Source organism: Muntiacus reevesi, chromosome 6 (genome assembly GCF_963930625.1).
Source record: "Muntiacus reevesi chromosome 6, mMunRee1.1, whole genome shotgun sequence".
In the NCBI taxonomy this organism is placed as follows: domain Eukaryota; kingdom Metazoa; phylum Chordata; class Mammalia; order Artiodactyla; family Cervidae; genus Muntiacus; species Muntiacus reevesi.
The window spans coordinates 30,651,014-30,670,915 of record NC_089254.1 but is presented as its reverse complement, the minus strand read 5'-3'; the positions used below and the strand labels follow the sequence as shown (position 1 = coordinate 30,670,915).

General features: G+C 38.2%; 1 protein-coding gene across 2 annotated transcripts in view; it reads right to left on the bottom strand.

Moving 5' to 3' along the window:
• Positions 1-19,902, bottom strand: part of SLC25A40 (solute carrier family 25 member 40) — an 87,446-nt gene that overhangs the window by 35,763 nt on the left and 31,781 nt on the right. For both annotated transcript variants that reach the window (XM_065939289.1, XM_065939290.1), the window contains exons 2-4: positions 3,651-3,719; positions 2,074-2,194; positions 424-483 (exon numbers count right to left, since the gene is read on the bottom strand). In XM_065939289.1, the coding sequence (XP_065795361.1) occupies positions 424-483; positions 2,074-2,170 (157 nt within the window). In that variant the 5' untranslated portion in view covers positions 2,171-2,194; positions 3,651-3,719. The remainder of the gene's footprint in view (positions 1-423; positions 484-2,073; positions 2,195-3,650; positions 3,720-19,902) is intronic.

Genomic DNA, 19,902 nt, shown 5'->3' with positions numbered 1-19,902 from the left:
TATACACACAGGCTGTTGACCCTTGAACAACATGAGTCTGAACTGTGAGGGTCTACTTATACATATTGTTTTCAATAGTAAATACTACAGTTACACGATCTGCAGTTGGCTGAATCCAAGGACGAGGAATTGCAAAAACAGAGGAATTATGAACACTGAGGGCAAACTATAAATTATAGGCAGATTTTCAGCTACACCAATGGTGGGCAACATTAACCTCCTCATTCTTCAAGGGTCAACTGTACTTGTTTTCTGCCTAGACTTCATCAGGTACAACTAAGAAACGAGGAAAATGTTTCTGCATGAGGATAAAGGCATCAGTTTTCAAAAACTGGCAAAAAGAGAATATTATTTTTTAAAAAAATGAATGCAGTGACATTTAAAAACCTAACATAACATTTTCAGGATAAGGTGAACACATACCTTTGGGGAATGGGTTGTTTTGGGCTTGGAGTCGAATTTTAACAACATCAAAGGGTGTCACTATGAAGATACATAAAATTTCAATTAACAAGTGATACCTGTAACTTGTATAGATGTTTGTCCAAAGAACACAAAATATACCACATGATACCTATATAATGGTTAAAACTATTTATCATAAAGTGGTTTAAAACTTAAACCTTTAAACAGTTAAAGTGTTAACATTCTAATGTTTTGCACTTGAATTTTGTTTAAAGAGGACCAATGAGAAAATGTAGTTACTTCTTTCACAGGTACTAAACTCTCACTTATACTACTTCTACAGCTATAATTCCATTAACATTAAAGCTAAAATACTAGTATTTGTAAGAAAATAAGTTATCTAAGATAAAAAATGTTCCAAAAGACCACTTAAATATCTGAAGATACTATGTATTACAAGTAATCAATAAACAAATAATATAAGTTTCCCTATACTAAATTAAAGTCTCCCGCTGTTAAATTCATCTGTATCAAATAAAAACCACAGGTATTGCAAATTTGAGTAAGCTAGCCACAATTCATTCTTGCTACCATATTGTGTTACTCTAATTAGGAAAAGTGCAGCAAAGGAAAATGGGCATTATGATCTGAAGTAAAATACTACATTCTAAAGCAATTCATTTACATTTGTTCTAACCATCTTAGGCTTCCTGGTGGTTCAAACAGTAAAGAATCTGCCTGCAATGTAGGGGACCTGGGTTCAACCCCAGGGTCAAGAAGATCCCATGGAAAAGGAAATGGCAACCCACTCCAATATTCCTGCCTGGAGAATTCCATGGATAGAGAAGCCCGGTGGACTATACTCCATGGGATTGCAGAGAGTCAGACACGACTGAGATGAACACCTGCTATCTTATTTAAATAAACTAGCCAACTCATTAAAATGTTAAACTGTCACCTACTGTGTCATTTGGCTGTGTCTATAAGAAATTCGACTTCCCTGGTGGCTCAGACGGTAAAGCGTCTGTCTACAATGCGGGAGGCCCGGGTTCGATCCCTGGGTGGGGAAGATCTCCTGGAGAAGGAAATGGCAACCCACTCCAGTATTCTTGCCTGGAAAATCCCATGGACGGAGAAGCCTGGTGGGCTACAGTCCACAGGGTCGCAAAGAGCTGGACACGACTGAGCAGCTTCACTTCACTTCATAAGAAATTCATTTAAAAAGACAGAGAAATGTAGTCCAGAGAAATCTAAGCAATTCACTAAAAGCAAAGTAAAAGATATTCTGAATTTGTTGCTACTGTAAGTTGCCCAACTTCTGTGTTTTTCATTATGCTAATATTTAACCCCATATTTTTACTATTTTAAAAAAGATAATAGTCATAGAAGTTTGATATTGACAGAGATCTCAAAGAACTTCAGATCTAAGCCCTTAAATTTACACAGGAAAAATTAAGTTCAGAGAGAATAAGGACAATCCCAAAATACATTCACCCTGAGAACAGCAAAGCAAAGACTAAAATTCTAGTCTCTCGATTCTCTGTCCAGGGCTCTTTCCTGTTATCATGATGAAGCATGAATGATAACATTATCAGTATTTCAGAGTTAAACTCAAGTGGGATCAATAATTCATTCAGATACATAATCTACATCCTAACATTATTTTACCCATCAGTGACGTCAGTATAGCTCCAGTGCAAGAGGCAAACATTTGCTGAAGCGGTGTCACTGTGATAACTGGTGGTCCCTCTGATTCAGGATCCATATCTTTAACTAACAGCAGCAAAATCTGTTAAAAAAAAAAGCAAGATGTAAACTAAAAGTGTAACAGAAGATGCCCTCAAAACTAACTGCTAAAAGTTAAATAAACTATAAAAACTAAAACCAGTTAAATAAACTGGTTAAATAAAGTTAAATAAACTATAAAAACTAAAACCAGTATTACTATCAAAGTTAAATAAATCTATCAAGTTAAATAAATTACTATCAAGTTAAATAAACTATAAAAACTAAAACCAGTATTACTATCAAAGCACATGTTGTTGACCAGCAAAAGTATACATAGAAGTTCTATACGCAAAGGCACTACATAACTGTCATTAATAGAACATGTTCTCAGATGTTCCAGAAGTGGTATTGTACTTCAGCTAAGCTATGTGAGCAGCATCACATTTGCAAGACAAATCAATAGAGCATTAAGAAAACAGACTCTGGCCATGCAACAGAATGAACGCAGTTCACCAGTAAGACTCAAAATCAGAATTCGGCCTCATAAGAACCACTCAGATACTTGACTCTAGTAGAGTTATCAGCAAATACGGCACTATTTTTATTGCACTACAAACACTACTGCAGAAGTACAAAATAAATCAAAAGCATAACCTTCATAAAATGCATTATTTTAGAAATAAGATAGTGAGAAAAGCAACATATACTCTCTGAAAAACTCAACACAAGAGTATAAAAATCACTTATAAACTTCTTATTAAAAAAATAACCACCGGCAACATACAGTATCATCTTTCCAAAGGTCCATGTACACAAAAACACAAATATGGAGGCAGATTACATCTAACCAAATATGTACAAACATTCACGTATCTATACATGCATCTTTTTTGAAAGACAAAATAGATTAACATCATTTATAACTTTTAGTAGCCAGCTTTGATGCTTAAAAATATAGATGTGTTAATAAATACAGATTGACATTATAATTTTTAATGTTTACATGGTTTTCAATTATATTTATTTAGTCAGGCTCTTAGATATTCAGGTTATTGCCAATTTATTAATTCTTTAATTTCATAAACTCTCACATAAATATCTCTATACATACATCTTATTGTAGTGTCTTTACAATTGCTATAGAAGAAAAAGTAAGACTGCTGGGATAAACTAAAAACCTAAGAAAAATTAACCAATGCTTTCCAGAAATATTGGACCAATTTATATTTCTGTGGTAATATATGAGTTACTATTAGCCCATAAATTCACCACTCTCTCATACTACGTATCACTTATTTTTTCTGACCCATTTAAAAGTAGACTGCATACATCATACCCCCTTCATCCTAAACACCTCAGAATATTTTCATATAATTGAGGTACAATTACCAAATTTATGAAACTTAATGCTGACAGTATTCTAAAGTTCATTTTCCAATTCTGTCAATTATCCCAATTACGACCTTTATAAAAATGAATGCTTCTATTGTTTCTTTAGGCTTTTAATATTTACTTACCTGATTTAAGTCTTTTCCTCAACTCTATGTTCCAATATTTTATTGTCTGTAACATCAGTATCTGAAAATCTGTAGTGAAAAAAGAAAGAAACTGTCTTATTTTTTCACACAGGAAAGGGATAGCAAGCCTAAAGGAAAGGAGTATATAAAAAACTTTAAAACATAAATCAACTAATACTTATTAACTATTACTTATTAAATATTTTTATTAAGTATTTTGCAGAATATGAAGAGCACTCCAGAAATATTATCATAGAGTTATGAAAGTATTATCACACAAAAATCTTCATATTATCCCAGCAAATATACTCTACTTTAAAACCAGACAATTCTAAACCTGAACCTACTGACCCATCTTAGTATCAACAGGAGTTGAACAACCAGATTCTGTGGCCCTTGGAGGAAATTCAGACTAAAGTAACAAGGTAAAGGTTGCCACAATACAGGAGAAGGTAACACTCTGGTCTACAGGGCTAGGGTCTTAGCTTCTTCAAGTGAAAGTACGGTGGGAAAAAGGTGGCAGGGAGGTACGCTGCTCTAGAATAAAGGAGTCCACTCAAATGCATCCTGGTTTAAAAAAGAGAACTTTAAAAAACCAGTTTGAAAGTAACTAAAGAAATGTGAATGTGGGTTGGAGAGCAGATATTTACACATTATTCTTGATTTTGTTTGGTCAGATAATGTTACTGTGCTTACATAAGGGGTCTTTTGGAATGATCTTGTTCGCTGCCCACTGTACAATATTACAGACTTCTATCTATAGTTCTTCAGGCACTCTGTTTACTAGATCTGATTTCTTGAATCTATTTGTCCGATTTCCTCTTCATCAACAAACAATGCAAAGAAACAGAGGAAAACAACAGAAAGGGAAAGAGTAGAGATCTCTTTAAGAAAATCAGAAATATAAAGGAACATTTCATTCAAAGATGGGCACAATAAAAGACAGAAATGGTAAAGACCTAATAGAAGCAGAAGAGATCAAGAAGAGATGTACAGAAGAACTATACAAAAAAGGTCTCAATGACCAGGATAACCATGAGGGTGTGGTCACTCACCCAGAGCCAGACATTGTAGAGCATGAAGTCAAGTGGGCCTCAGAAAGTAATGCTATCTATAAGGCTAGTGGAGGTGATGGAATTCCAGCAAAGCTATTTAAAATCCTAAAAGATAATGTTATCAAAGTGCTGCACTCAATATATCAGCAAATTTGGAAAACACAGCAGTGGCCATAGGACTGGAAAAGGTTGATGATTTTCATCCCAATTCCCAAAAAGGGTAGTACTAAAGAAAGTTCAAACCACCGGACAATTACTCATCTCCCATGCTATTAAGGTTATGCTCAAAATCCTCCAAGCTAGACTTTAGCATCATGTGAACTGAGAACTTCCAGGCATACAAGCTGGATTTAGAAAAGGCAGAGGAACCAGAGATCAAATTGCCAACATTCTCTGGATCACAGAGAAAGCAAGGGAATTCCAGAAAAACATCTACCTCTGCTTCATTGACTATGCTAAAGTCTTTGTGTGGATCACAACAAACTGTGGAAAGCTCTTAAAGAGATGGGAATACAAGACCATCTTACCTGTCTCCTGAGAAACCTGTATGTGGGTCATGATGCAACAGTCAGAACTTTGTATGGAACAACTGACTGGTTCAGGAATGAGAAAGGAGTACAAGGCTGTTGGTTATTGTCACCCTGTTTAATTAACTTATACGCAGAGCACATGATGAGAAATGCCAGGTTGGGTGAGTTACAAGCTGGAATCAAGATTACCAGGAGAAATATCAACAACCTCAAATATGCAGATGATACCACTCTAATGAGAGAAAGCAAAGAAGAACTTAAGAATCTCTTCATGAGGGTGAAAGAGGAGAGTGAAAAAGCCAGCTTACAACTAAATATTAAAAAAAAAAACACCTAAGATCATGGCATCTGGTTCAATCACTTCATGGTAAATAGAAGGGGAAAAGGTGGAAGCAGTGACAGATTTCCTCTTCTTGGGCTCTAAAACCACTGCAGATGGTGACTGCAGCTGTGAAATTAGAAAATAACTGCTTCTTGGCAGAAAAGCTATAACAAACCTGTGTTAAAAAGCAAAGACATTACTTTGCAGACAAAGGTCCATGTAGTCAAAGCTATGGTCTTTCCAGTAGTCACATATGATTGTGAAAACTGAACCATAAAGAAGGTAGAGCATTGAAGAATTGATGCTTTTGAACTGTGGTGCTGGAGAAGACTCTTGAGAGTCCCTTGGACAGCAAGGTCAAACCAGTCAATCCTAAAGGAAATCAACCCTGAATATTCGTTGGAAGGAACGATGCTGAAGCTGAAGCTCCAATACTTTGGCCACCTGATGCAAAGAGCTGACTCACTGGAAAAAACCCTGATGCTGGGAAAGACTGAGGGCAGGAGAAGAGACAGACAGAGGATGAGACAGTTGGATGGACGATGGACTGACTCAGTGGATGGACCCAGTGGACATGAGTTTAAGTAAACTCCTGAAGATAGTGAAGGACAGGAAAGCCTGGCATGCTGCAGTCGATGGGCTTGCAAAGTTGGACAGGACTGAGTGACTGAACAAGAAGTATCAAGTGAGAACCTTGGGATTCTGATTCCATCTGCTTGATGATTAGTCACGCTCAGTGTCCTTTTCACACACCGTTGGTCATTTGTACCTCATCTTTGAAAAATGTCTATTAAAGTCTTCTATCCATTTTTAAATCAAATTATCTGTTTTTTAAGCTGTAGGTGCTCCATATGTGAAGCAGTGATCCAATTTCATCTTATTCTATGTTAAAATAGATAACCACTTTACCCAGCTCCAAATATTAAATCTCTCTGGGACTTCCCCAGTGGTCCAGTGGTTAAGACTCTGTCTTCCAATGCAGGGGGTATAGGTTCAACCCCTGATCAGGAAGCAAGGATCCCTTAGGCTTCAGGGCCAAAACAGAAAACGATAAAAGCAACATTGTAACAAATTCCAAAAAGACTTTGGTCCTTGTCAAAAAAAAAAAAAAAAAAAAGAACTTAAAAAAAATATTAACTCCCTCCTTTCTCCTTTAAACTGACATACTACTTGGTCAAAACTAAGACGGAGGTTCAAGACATTGTACAGGAGACAGGGATTAAGACCATCCCCATGGAAAAGAAATGCAAAAAAGCAAAATGGCTGTCTAAGGAGGCCTTACAAATAGCTGTGATAAGAAGAGAAGCTAAAAGCAAAGGAGAATAGGAAAGATATTCCCATTTGAATGCAGAGTCCCAAAGAACAGCAAGGAGAGATAAGAAAGGCTTCCTCAGCTATCAATGCAAAGAAATAGAGGAAAAGAACAGAATGGGAAAGGTAAGAGATCGCGTCAAGAAAATTAGAGATACCAAGGGAACATGGTATGGACCTAACAGAAGCAAAAGATATTAAGAAGAGGTGGCAAGAATAAACAGAAGAACTGTACAAAAAGATCTTCACAACCCAGATAATCATGATGGTGTGATCACTCACCTAGAGCCAGACATCCTGGAATGTGAAGTCAAGTGGGCCTTAGGAAGCATCACTACCCACAAAGCTAGTGGAGGGGATGGAATTCCAGTTGAGCTATTTCAAATCCTGAAAGATGATGCTGTGAAAGTGCTGCACTCAATATGCCAGCAAATGTGGAAAACTCAGCTGTGGCCACAGGACTGGAAAAGGTCAGTTTTCATTCCAATCCCAAAGAATGCTCAAACTACCGCATAATTGCACTCATCTCACATGCTAGTAAAGTAATGCTCAAAATTTTCCAAGCCTGGCTTCAGCAATACGTTAACCATGAACTTCCAGATGTTCAAGCTGGTTTTAGAAAAGGCAGAGGAACAAGAGATCAAACTGCTAACATCTGCTGGATCACTGAAAAAACAAGAGAGTTCCAGAAAAACATCTATTTCTGCTTTATTGACTATGCCAAAGCCTTTCACTGTGTGGATCAGATAAGCTGTGGAAAATTCTGAAACAGATGGGCATACCAGACCACCTGACCTGCCTCTTGAGAAACCTGTATGCAGGTCAGGAAGCAACAGTTAGAACTGGACATGGAACAACAGACGTTCCAAATAGGAAAAGGAGTACGTCAAGGCTGTATATTGTCACCCTGCTTATTTAACTTATATGCAGAGTACATCATGAGAAACGCTGGGCTGAATGAAGCACAAGCTAGAATCAAGATTGCCAGGAGAAATATCAATACCTTCAGATATGCAGATGACACCACCCTTATAGCAGAAAGTGAAGAGGAACTAAAAAGCCTCTTGATGAATGTGAAAGAGGAGAGTGTAAAAGCTGGCTTAAAGCTCAACATTCAGAAAACTAAGATCAAGGCATCTGGTCCCATTACTTCATGGCAAATAGATGGGGAAACAGTGGCTGACTTTATTTTTTGGGGGTCCAAAATCACTGCAGATGGTCGTGACTGCAGTCATGAAATTAAATGATGCTTACTCCTTGGAAGCAAAGTTATGACCAACCTAGATAGCATATTAAAAAGCAGAGACATTACTTTGCCAACAAAGGTCCATCTAGTCAAGGCCATGGTTTTTCCAGTGGTCATATATGGATGTGAGAGTTGGACTGTGAAGAAAGCTGAGTGCCGAAAAATTGATGCTTTTGAACTATGGTGTTGGAGAACACTCTTGAGAGTCCCTTGGACTGCAAGGAGATCCAACCAGTCCATCCTAAAGGAGATCAGTTCTGGGTGTTCATTGGAAGGACTGATGCTGAAGCTGAAACTCCAATACTTTGGCCACCTCATGCGAAGAGTTGACTCATTGGAAAAGATCCTGATGCTGGGAGGGATTGGGGGCAGGAGGAAAAGGGGACAACAGAGGATGAGATGGCTGGATGGCAACACCAACTCAATGCACATGAGTTTGAGTCATTTCCGGGAGTTGGTGATGGACACGGAGGCCTGGCGTGCTGTGATTCATGGGGTCACACAGAGAGTCAGACACGACTGAGCGACTGAGCTGAACTGAAGCTTCATTTCGGTATGGAACAGCTTCTGGTCTCTCTATTCTATTTGCCAGCTTATCCATCCTTAAACTGTAGCACATTGTATTAGTATGCCCTAATAAGTCCTCATGTTTGGTAGGGTAAGTCTACCCTCCCTGTTCCTCTTCTTCACAAGTGTCATGATTACTCTTGGCCCTATGGTCCCTTCACAGAAGTTTAAAAATCATCTTACCATGTTCCTTGAAAAAATTTCTTTGGGATTTTGACTCAAATTGAACTGAAACTACAGATAAAACTGGTGAGGATTTTAACTGTGAATACAGTCTATTCTTTCATTTCAGTTCAGTCGCTCAGTTGTGTCCGACTCTTTGTGACCCCGTGGACTGCAGCACGCCAGGCCTCCCTGTCCATCACCAACTCCCAGAGCTTACTCAAACTCATGTTCATTGAGTCTGATGCCATCCCACCATCTTATCCTCTGTTATTCCCTTTTCTTCCCACCTTCAATCTTTCCCAGCATCAGGGTCTTTTCCAATGAGTTAGTTCTTCCCATCAAGTGGCCAAAGTATTGGAGTTTCACCTTCAGCATCAGTCCTTCCAATGAATATTCATGACTGATTTCCTTCAGGATTAACTGGTTTGATCTCCCTGCAGTTCAAGGGACTCTCAAGAGTCTTCTCCAACACCACAGATCAAAAGCATCAGTTTCTTGGTGCTCAGCTTTCTTCATAGTCCAATTCTCACATCCATACACAACTACTGGAAAAACCATAGACTTGACTAGATGGACCTTTCTTTCATTTATTCAGATCTTAATGTTGTTCTGAGAAGCTTTAAAATTTGTCCTATAGAGATACTGCATATTTGTGGCAGATCTAGTTCTAGGTACCCGATAATCTCTACTACTAACATAAAACAATGTCTTCCTCTTAATCACATGTTCTCTGTGCAGTTGGGCTTCCCTGATAGCTCAGTTGGTAAAGAACCCGCCTTCAATGCAGGAGACCCCGGTTCGATTCCTGGGTTGGGGAGATCCTCTGGAGAAGGGATAAGCTACCCACTCCAGTATTCTTGGGCTTCCCTTGTGGCTCAGCTGGTAAAGAATCCGCCTACAATGTGGGAGACCTGGGTTCAATCCCTGGGTTGCGAAGACCCCCTGGAGAAGGGAAAGGCTATCTGCTCTAGTATTTTGGCCTGGAGAATTCCATGAACTGTAGTGCATGGGGTTGTAAAGAGTGAGACATGACTGAGCGACTTTCACTTGCTCTGTGCAGTTAGAACATGCAACTGATTTTTTTGTCTATTAAGCATGTATTCAGTCAATTTTGCTAAAAAAAAACCTCCTCTATTATTTTTAACTGTTGACTGATAGACTCTCGTGAGTTTTTATGTAAATGTGTATGCTATGCTGTGTTCAGTGGCTCAGTCATGTCTGACTCTTTGCAACCCCATAGAATATACCCCATTCCTCTGTCAATGGAATTGTCCAGGCAAGAATACTGGAGTGGGTTGCTATTTCCTCCTCCAGGCAATCTTCCCAACCCCAAGGGGTGAAACTGCATCTTTTGCATTGCAGGCGGGTTCTTTACCACTCTGCCATGTGGGAAGTCCATCAAAGTGCACATTTGTCTGATTTCCATCATTCCTAATCATCATGCTACCATCTTAATATCCTTTTTGTATAGCTAAGATGTCTAATACAATATTAGATAAAAAATAAAGAAAATGAGTATATTTGTTCCATCTCTGAATTTTAAAAGAATTCTTCTAAGATTACCCAGGAGAATGAAGTTTGTGCTAGACTTTTTATCCATTTATTTTTAAACAGACATTCTTCATCACATTAAGGAATTTTCTTTCCAATCCTAATTTGCTATAAAGATTTTCTTTCTTTCTCTTTCATTCTTTTTTCTATTCCAGTTTTACTAAAGTAAAACAGATATAACATTCCTAAGATTATTATAGTGACTTGATATATGTATATGTTGTGAAAAAGTACCTTCTCTCTAATTAATCAGCACATCCATCACCTCACATATTTAGTGATACTTCTTTTAGTGAAAACATTTAAGTTCTACTTTCTTAGCACATGTCAGTTATACAACACAGTATTATCAATTACAGTCACCACATTTTACATGAGATCTTCAAACTGTATTCCCCTTATAGCTGGAAAATTTCGCCATTTACTAACCTCTCCCTATTTCCTCCACACCCTGGCACCTGACAACCACTTTTCTACTCTGTTTCTGATTTTTTTAAGAGTCCACATACAAGAGGTACTATGCAGTATTTGTGTTCCTCTTTCTGGCTTATTTCCCTTGGCATAATGTCAAGGTCCATCAGTGATGTCACAAATGGCAGAATCACTTCTCCTGGCTGCGTAACATTCTATTTATGTATACCACATCTTATCTTCACAATTTTACTGAGGATTAATTGACATACAATGAACTGCATATAATTAAAGCTCACAACATGAGGTTTGACCACCTGTGACACTATCACTAATCAACAAAATGAACGTAGCTGGCAGGCCCACTGGTGTCCTGCTTCTGCTCTGCCAGTGCTCCCGCCCAGCACCCACGCCGGCCCTGATGCAGCTGTGGCCTGCTGTCCTACAGTTTAGTTAGAATTTCTGACAAGTCCCATGAATGGAATCACACAGTATGTACTGATTTTCTTTTGGCATCTTTCATTCACCATAAGTGTTCTGACACTCATTTATGTATTGATACTTAACTTCTTTTCTGTTACTAAGCAGTATCCCACTGTATAGATATACTACAATTTCTTTATTCATTCCCTGGCTAATACAAATTTAGGTTGCTTCAAGTTGGGGACTAGTACAAATAAAGGGGCTATGAATTATTCACAGATAAATCTTTTTTTTTTTTTTTTCACAGATAAATCTTAAGTAAATAAGTAGAAATAAAATGGCTGAATCAAACGGCAAATGCATGCTTAAATTCTTAAGAAACTGCAAACATATTTTCCAAAGCAGTTTTATCATCTTATATTCCCACCAACATGTAAGTTCTGGTTGCTTCATATCCTTATAACACTTGGTACAGTTATTTTTAAAAACTGTAATCATTTGAATAGCTGAGTAGTGATATCTCAATGTAGTAGTACTTTGCATTTTCCCAAGGAATAATGATGTTGTGCACCTTTTCAAAATATGCATAATTTTATTATTTGTTGAATAAATAGTCGGAAAATTTCATGTATTTTTTTGGTGATGAAAAGGCTACGAATACTTTGTACATAAACAATCACCAACCTTATCACAAAAAAGTAATAACATATACTAAGCCAAAGAAAGTCTTCCCTGATGGCTTGGACAATAAAAAATCTGCCTGCAATGCAGGAGACCCAGGTTGATGCCTGGGTTGGGAAGATTCCCCAGGAGAAGGGAATGGCTACCCACTCCAGGATTCTTGTCTAGAGAATTCCATGGACGGAGGAGGCTGGCGGGCTACAGTCCGTGGGGTTGCAAACAGTAGGACACAACTGAGCGACCAACACACACAAGCCAAAGAAGAAGAGAAATCCTTATTGAGTTTTATAATTTTTGGCCATTTGAGTCACTACAATGTAAATTAATCACTTGTAACATAAGAGATACAATATATACATGGTCTTCACTATATACATGGGTTTCTCATAGCCACAAGTATTCAATTCCACAAATCACTATAAATTTTAAATGCATAAATACTCCATTTGGTAGTGGCTATTTCCATGGGGAATTTTAAACAGGCTATCTAACATTCATCCTTTAGATCATCCTCAAGTATTAAGCTACTCTTTTGCTACTGGGAAAAACAGACACACAATTTACCAAACAATTTATCACAATAAGCCTCATTCTAGTCATGAGACAGGTCTCAATGAATTTAACAGCATTTAAATAATTTAAATATGTTCTCTGACAACAATGGAATTAAATTAGAAAAGAATAACAGAAAGGTACCTGGAAGCCCCTAAATAATGGGAAGCTGAATAACACACCTCTAAACATCTCATGGATCAAAGTTAAAATTAAAAAGCATTCTTACACTTAATAATGAAGTGTTGAAGGTTTCCTTTTGATATCAAGCACATGATAAGAATATACATTATCACTACCCCTACCTAATGTTTTATTAAAGTTCCTAGCCATCTATTTAAGCAAGAAGTACATATAAAGTTTATAAAGAAAAAAAAAATCAGTATTTCCAGATGACATAATTGTGAATACAGAAAACTTAAACTCATCATAGAATTATTAATATTAATAAGTTAGCAATGTTGCTAGCTATAAAAATCAATATGCTAGGCTTCCCCGCTGGCTCAGTGGTAGAGAATCTGCCTGCCGATGCAGGAGAGACAGGTTCAACCCCTGGTCCAGGAAGATCCCACATGCTGCAAGGCAAGCCTGTGCACCACAACTACTGAGCCTGTGCTCTAGAGCCCGGGTGCTGCAACTACTGAGGTCACCTGCCACAAGCACTGAAGCCTAAACCCTCCAGAGCCTGTGCTCCACAAGAGAAGCCACCACAATGAGGGGTTCATGTACCCTACAACTAGAGAGTAGCCCCTGCTCATCACAACTAGAGAAAAGCCTGTGCAGCAACAAAGACCCAGCACAGCCAAATAAATATTATTTTTTAAAGTTATTAAAACCATTTCTATATACCTGCAATACATAGAAAATAAAATTTAAAATAAACAGCATGTACAGGAGCATGGAAGAATTTCATGTTCTCTGGGGATAAGTTTCACAAAACATTCTCAAGACATCTGTTTAAAAAACATAAAATTTCACCAACTAAAAGGTCTTTATGGGTGGAGTCCAGATGACAGAGCAGGAGGATGCTGAGTTCACATCTTCTCACACCCCGGGCACCTACCAAGACTGCTGAGAGGCCTCGGACACTTAAGGGATGGGAGGAATTCCCAAGCAACTGGGTAGGATGACGGGGGCAAAGAGAGGAAAAAGAAAAGTAGAGGTGGGATGGGAGCAGAAACCCTGAGGGGCAGCAGGAGGATGAGGGGGTCACCACTCTCAGAGGGGCCCGCCCACAGAGGGAGAATTAGCAGGGATGGGACAGGACTTTGGCAGATAGTGGATCAGAGGGGAATGTGCCCAGCATCTCACCCACCCACTCAGGCACTGACAAGTCTGCTGGGGTCTTGGGCCTGAATCTCCACCTTCTGGGGTCCCCTCCAGTCTAGAGGGTCCTAAAAGCCTAGCCCTCCCCACCACCACCAAGGGTCTTTTCTAGCTGCTGGGGTTTCCAGCCTAAGCACCTTCCTCCCCGAGGGCCTTTTCTGGCTTTTTCTGCTGTTGTGGTTTTGTTTTACTTTGTTGTTGTTGTCTCGTTTTCACTTCTCCTAAAATATCTCTTTTCTTTTTTTAAATTTTTTTTTTCTTTCTTACTGTTTTGCTCCTTTTTCTTCATTGTCTACCCACCCTACCCCCCGGCATGGCATACAGGGGTCTCCGTTCCCTGGCCGGGGGTTGGGCCTGAGCTCCCATGGTGGGAGCAGCACGTCCAAACCACTAGACCAACAGGGAATCTAGGATCCCAGGGAATGTTAACTGGTGTGAGCTATCCCAGAGGGCCTCATCTCAGCACCAAGACTCAGCTCCATCCAACTGCAAGCAAACTCCAGTACTGGACACTGCAGGTCAAATAACCAGCAAGGAAAAAAACAAAGCCCCATCCATCCAAAAAAAAAAAAAAAAATGAGATGATGAAACAATACAGGACAGACGAAGGAGCAAGGTAAAAACTTACAAGATCAAATAAATGAAGAGGAAATAGACAATCTACCCAAAAAAGAATTCAGAATATTCATAATAAAGACAACCCTAAAACCTCAAAAGCAGAAGCGAGGCACAGATCAAGAAAACAGAAGAAATGTTTACCAAAGACCTAGAAGAACTAAAGAACAAACAGTGATAAACAACACAACAACTGAAAGAAAAAATACACTAGGAGGAATTAATAACTGAAGGACAACTGAAGCAGAGAAAATGAATAAGTGAGTTGGAAGACTGAATGGTGGAAATAATTGTTGAAGAGCAGAATAAAGAAAAAAAATGAAAAGAAATGAGGAGAGTCTCAGAGACCTCTGGGACAACATTAAATGCACCACCATTCAGATTACAGGGATCCCAGAAGAAGAGAAAGATAAAGAGTCTGAGAAAATACTTGAAGAGACTATAGTCAACAACTTCCCTAACACAGGAAAAGAAATAGTCAACTAAGTCCAGGAAGCACAGAGTCTCATATGGGGTTAAACCCAAGGAGAAACATGCTGAGACACATATTAATCAAACTAACAAAAATTAAATCCAAAGAAAACAATATTAAAAGCAGAAAGGGAAAAGTAACAAATAGCACACAAGGGAATCCCCATAAGGTTATCAACTGATTCTTCAACAGAAACTTACAGGCTAGAAGGAAGTGGTGGAATGTATTAAAAGTAATGAAAGAGAAAAGCCTACACCAAGATTACTCTATCCAGCAAGGGTTTCATTCATATTTAACAGAGAAATCAAAACCTTTACAATCAGGTGAAACTTAACAGAATTCAGCACCACCAAACCAGTTTAATAACAAATACTAAAGGACCTTCTCAAAGAAGAAGAAAACTTCTCTAAGAAGAAGAAAAATAACCACAAAAACAAAGCCAAAACAATTAAGAAAATGGTAATAGGAACATACATATTGATAAGTACCTTGAATGTAAATACAACGATTGCTCCAACCAAAAGACACAGACTGGCTGAAGAGATATAAAAACAAAATCCATGTATATCTTGTCTATAAGAGACCCACTTTAGACCTTGGGACACATATAAACTGAAAATGAGAAGACAAAAAAATATTCCACGCAAATGGAAATCGAAAGCTGGAGTGGCAATACTCATATCAGATAACTAGACCTTAAAATAAAGGCTGTTTCAAGAGACAAGGAGGGTCACTACATAATGATCAAGGAATCAATACAAGACGATATAACAATTCTAAATATACATGTACCCAACGTAGGAGCACCTCAATACATAAGGCAAATACTAACAGTCATAGAAGGCGAAATACAGCAACACAATAATAGTGGGGAATTTTAACACGCCACTTACACCAATGGACAAACCATGTAGTTAGAAAATAAATAAGGAAACACAAGCTTTAAATGGCATAACAAACCAGTCAGACTTAACTGATACTTACAGGACATTCTACCCAAAAGTGGCAAAACACACTTTCTTCCCAAGTGCATACAGAACACACTCCAGGAGAGATCACATCTTCATTCACAATTAAGTCTTGGTAAATTTAAGAAAACTGAAATCATATCAAGCATTTCTTCTAACCAAAATGCTGAGATTAGAAATCAATTATAAGGGAAAAAAACTGTAAAAAAAAAAAAAAAAAAAAATACAAACACATGGAGAAAAGAACTACACTTCTAAATAACCAAGAGATCACTAAAAAAAATCAGAAGAAATAAAAAAATATAGAAGCAAATGACAATGAAAAACACAACTTAAAATCTACAGAACAAAGGAAAAGCAGTCCTAAGGGAAATTTGTAGCAACTCAATCTCATCTCAAGAAACAAGAAAAATCTCCAACAAACAATTGGGTGCTTCCCTGGTGGCTCAGTTGGCAAAGAATCTGCTTACAATGTAGGAGACCTAGGTTTGATCCCTGGGTTTGAATATCCCCTAGCGAAGGGAATGGCAACCCACTCCAGTATTCTCGCCAGGAGAATTCCACAGACAGAGAAGCCTAGCGGGCTACAGTCTATGTGGTCACAAAGAGTCAGACACAACTGAGTGACTAACACTTTCACTTTCAAACTTACACCTAAAGCAACTAGACAAAAAAGGGAAAAACCCCTAAAGTTAGCAGAAGGAATAGGTCATAAAGATCAAAGCAGAAATAAATGAAATAAAGATCAATAAAACTAAAAGTTGGTTCTTTGAGAAGATAAAATTGATAAACATTTAGCCAAGGTCATCAAGAAAAAAAGGACAGGATTCAAATCAATGAACTCAGAATTGAAAAAACAGAAATTACAACTCACACCATGAAATACATAAGAGACTACTATAAGCAACTATATGCCAATAAAATGGACAACCTGGAATAAATGAACGAATTTTTAGTAAAGTACTATCTTCCAAGACTGAACCTGGAAGAAGTAGAAAATACAGACAGATCAATCCATAAGTAATGAAGTTGAAGCTGTAATTAAAAATCATCCAACAAATAAAAGTCCAGGAACAGATGGCTACACAAGCATATTCTGTTAAATATTTAGAGAAGAGCTAAACATCTATCCTTTCTATACTCCTCAAACACTTCCCAAAAAAACTGCCAAGGGAAGAACACTTCCAAGCTGATCCTATGAGGCCACCATCACCCAGATACCAAAACCTGACAAAGATATCACAAAAAAAAGAAAACTAAAGACCAGTATCACTGATAAATACAGACACAAAACTCCTCAACAAAATCCTACCAAACAGAATCCAACAACACATTAAAAGGATTATACGTCATGATGAAGTGAGATTTATCCCAGGGAAGCAAAGATTCTTCAATATATGCAAAATTCATATGATATGCCAGATTAACAAACTGAAGAATAAAATCCACATGATCATCTCAACAGATTCAGAAAAAGCATCTGTCAAAATTTAGCACCCATTTACCATAAAAACTCTCCAGGAAATGGGCACAGGGGAACCTACCTCGATATCATAAGGGCCATACTGACAAACCCACAGCACAGATCATTCTCAATGGTGAAAAACCAAAAGCATTTCCTCTAAAATTAGGAATGGGACAAGGATATCCACTCTCGCCACTTTCATTCAACATAGTTTTGGAAGTCCTAGCCACGGCAATCATAGAAGAAAGAGAAATAAAAGAAATACAAATTAGAAAAGAAGCAGTCAAACTGTCACCTTTTGCAGATGACATGACACTGTACAAAGAAAATCCTAAAGATGCCATTGGAAAACTACTAGAGCTAATCAATGAATTTGGTTGCAGGATACAAAATTAATGCACAGAAATTCTTGCATTCCAATACACTAACAATGAAAGATCACAAAGAGAAATTAAGGAAACAATCCCAAATATCACTGCAACAAAAAGAATAAAACACCTATGGGGCCTCCCTGGTGTCCAGTAGTGAAGAGTCCATCTACCACATCAGGGGCTGCTGCTAAATCACTTCAGTCGTGTCCAACTCTGTGAGACCCCATAGACGGCAGCCCACCAGGCTCCTCCGTCCCTGGGATTCTCCAGGCAAGAATACTGAGGGGGTTGCCATTTCCTTCTCTAATGCATGCATGCACGCTAAGTCATTTAAGCGGTGTCCAACTCTGTGCAACCCTATGGACAGCAGCCCACCGGGCTCCTCCATCCACAGGGTTTTCCAGGCAAGAATACCAGAATGGGTTGCCACTGCCTTCTAACAGTTCAGGGGATATGGGTTCAATCACTGACCCAGGGGACCCCATGAACAACAACAAAAAAGAATAACATCTAGGATAACACAGAGTAATAATTACCTTAAATGTAAATTAATTAAACACACCAATCAAAAGACACAGACTGGTTGTGTAAAACAAAAACAAGACCCGAATATATGCTGTCTACAACAGACCCACCACAGACCTAGGGATACTTACAGACTGAAAGTAAGGAGATGGGAGAAGGTATACTATGCAAATAGAAATCAAAAGAAGGCTGGAGTAGCAATACTCATATCAGACAAAACAGACTTTAAAACAAAGACTACTATAAGAAACAAAGGACACTACATAATGATTAAACATTCGAGTCAAGAATATATAACAATCATAAATATATATATACACCCAACACAGGAACATCTCAACATGTAAAGCAAAAACTAACAACCATAAAGGGAGAAATCAACAGTAATACGATAGTAGTGGGGGACTTTAACACCACACTTACACCAATGAACAGATAATGGACACAGAAAATAAATAAGGAAACACAAGCTTTAAATGACATAACAGACCAGATTTAATTGCTATTTATAGGACATTCCATCCAAAAACAGCAGGCTACACATGCATCTCAAGTGTACACAGAACATTCTCTAAGACTGACCACATTCTGGGCCACAAGGCGAGCCTTGGTAAATTTTAGAAAACTGAAATCATATCAAGCATCTTTTCTGATCACAACATTATGAAATTAGAAATAAATTATAAGAAACGTGGTGGCTAAACAATATGTTACTAAACAACCCGTGGATCATGAAAAACTAAAAAAGGAAATCAAAAAATACCTAGAGACAAATGAAAATGAAAGCACAACAGTAAAAAATCTATGGGGTGCAGTAAAAGAAGCTCTAAATGGGAAGTTTATAATGATACAATTTTACCTCAAGAAACAAGAAAAAATCTCAAATAAACAACCTCACTTTACACCTACAGATAACAACTTAGTGTGACTTAATGAAACTATGAGATATGCCGTGTAGGGTCACCCAAGATGGACAGGTCATGGTGGAGATTTCTGACAAAACATAGTCCATGAGAGAAGGGAATGGCAAACCACTTCAGCATTCTTATCTTGAGAACACCATAAACAGTATGAAAAGGCAAAAAGATAGGACACTGAGAGATGAACCCCCCCCCCCGCCCCAGGTCAGGAGGTGTCCAATATGCTACTGGAGAAATAGTTCCAGAAAGAATGAAGAGGCTGAGCCAAAGTGGAAACAATGCCAGTTGTGGATGTGTCTGCTGGTGAAAGGCAAGTCTGATGCTGTAAAGAACAACAATGCATAGGAACCTGAAAGGTTAGGTCCATGAATCAAGGTCAATTGGATATGGTCAAACAAGACATGGCAAGAGTGAACACTGACATTTAGGAATCAGTGAACTAAAATGGAGGGGAAACACCGAGTTTAATTCAGATGACCATTATATCTACTACTGTGAGCAAGAATCCCTTAAAAGAAAGGGACTAGCCCTCACAGTCAACAAGAGTCCAAAATGCAGTACTTGGGCGCAATCTCAAAAATGACAGAATGATCTCGGTTAATTTCCAAGGCAAACCATTCAGTATCACAGTAATCCAAGTCTATGCTTCAGCCACTAGTTCTGAAGAAGCTGAAGTTGAACAGTTCTATGAAGACCTACAAGACCTTCTAGAAATAACACCCAAAAAGAGGTCCTTTTCATCATAGGGGACTGGAATGCAAAAGGAGGAAGTCAAG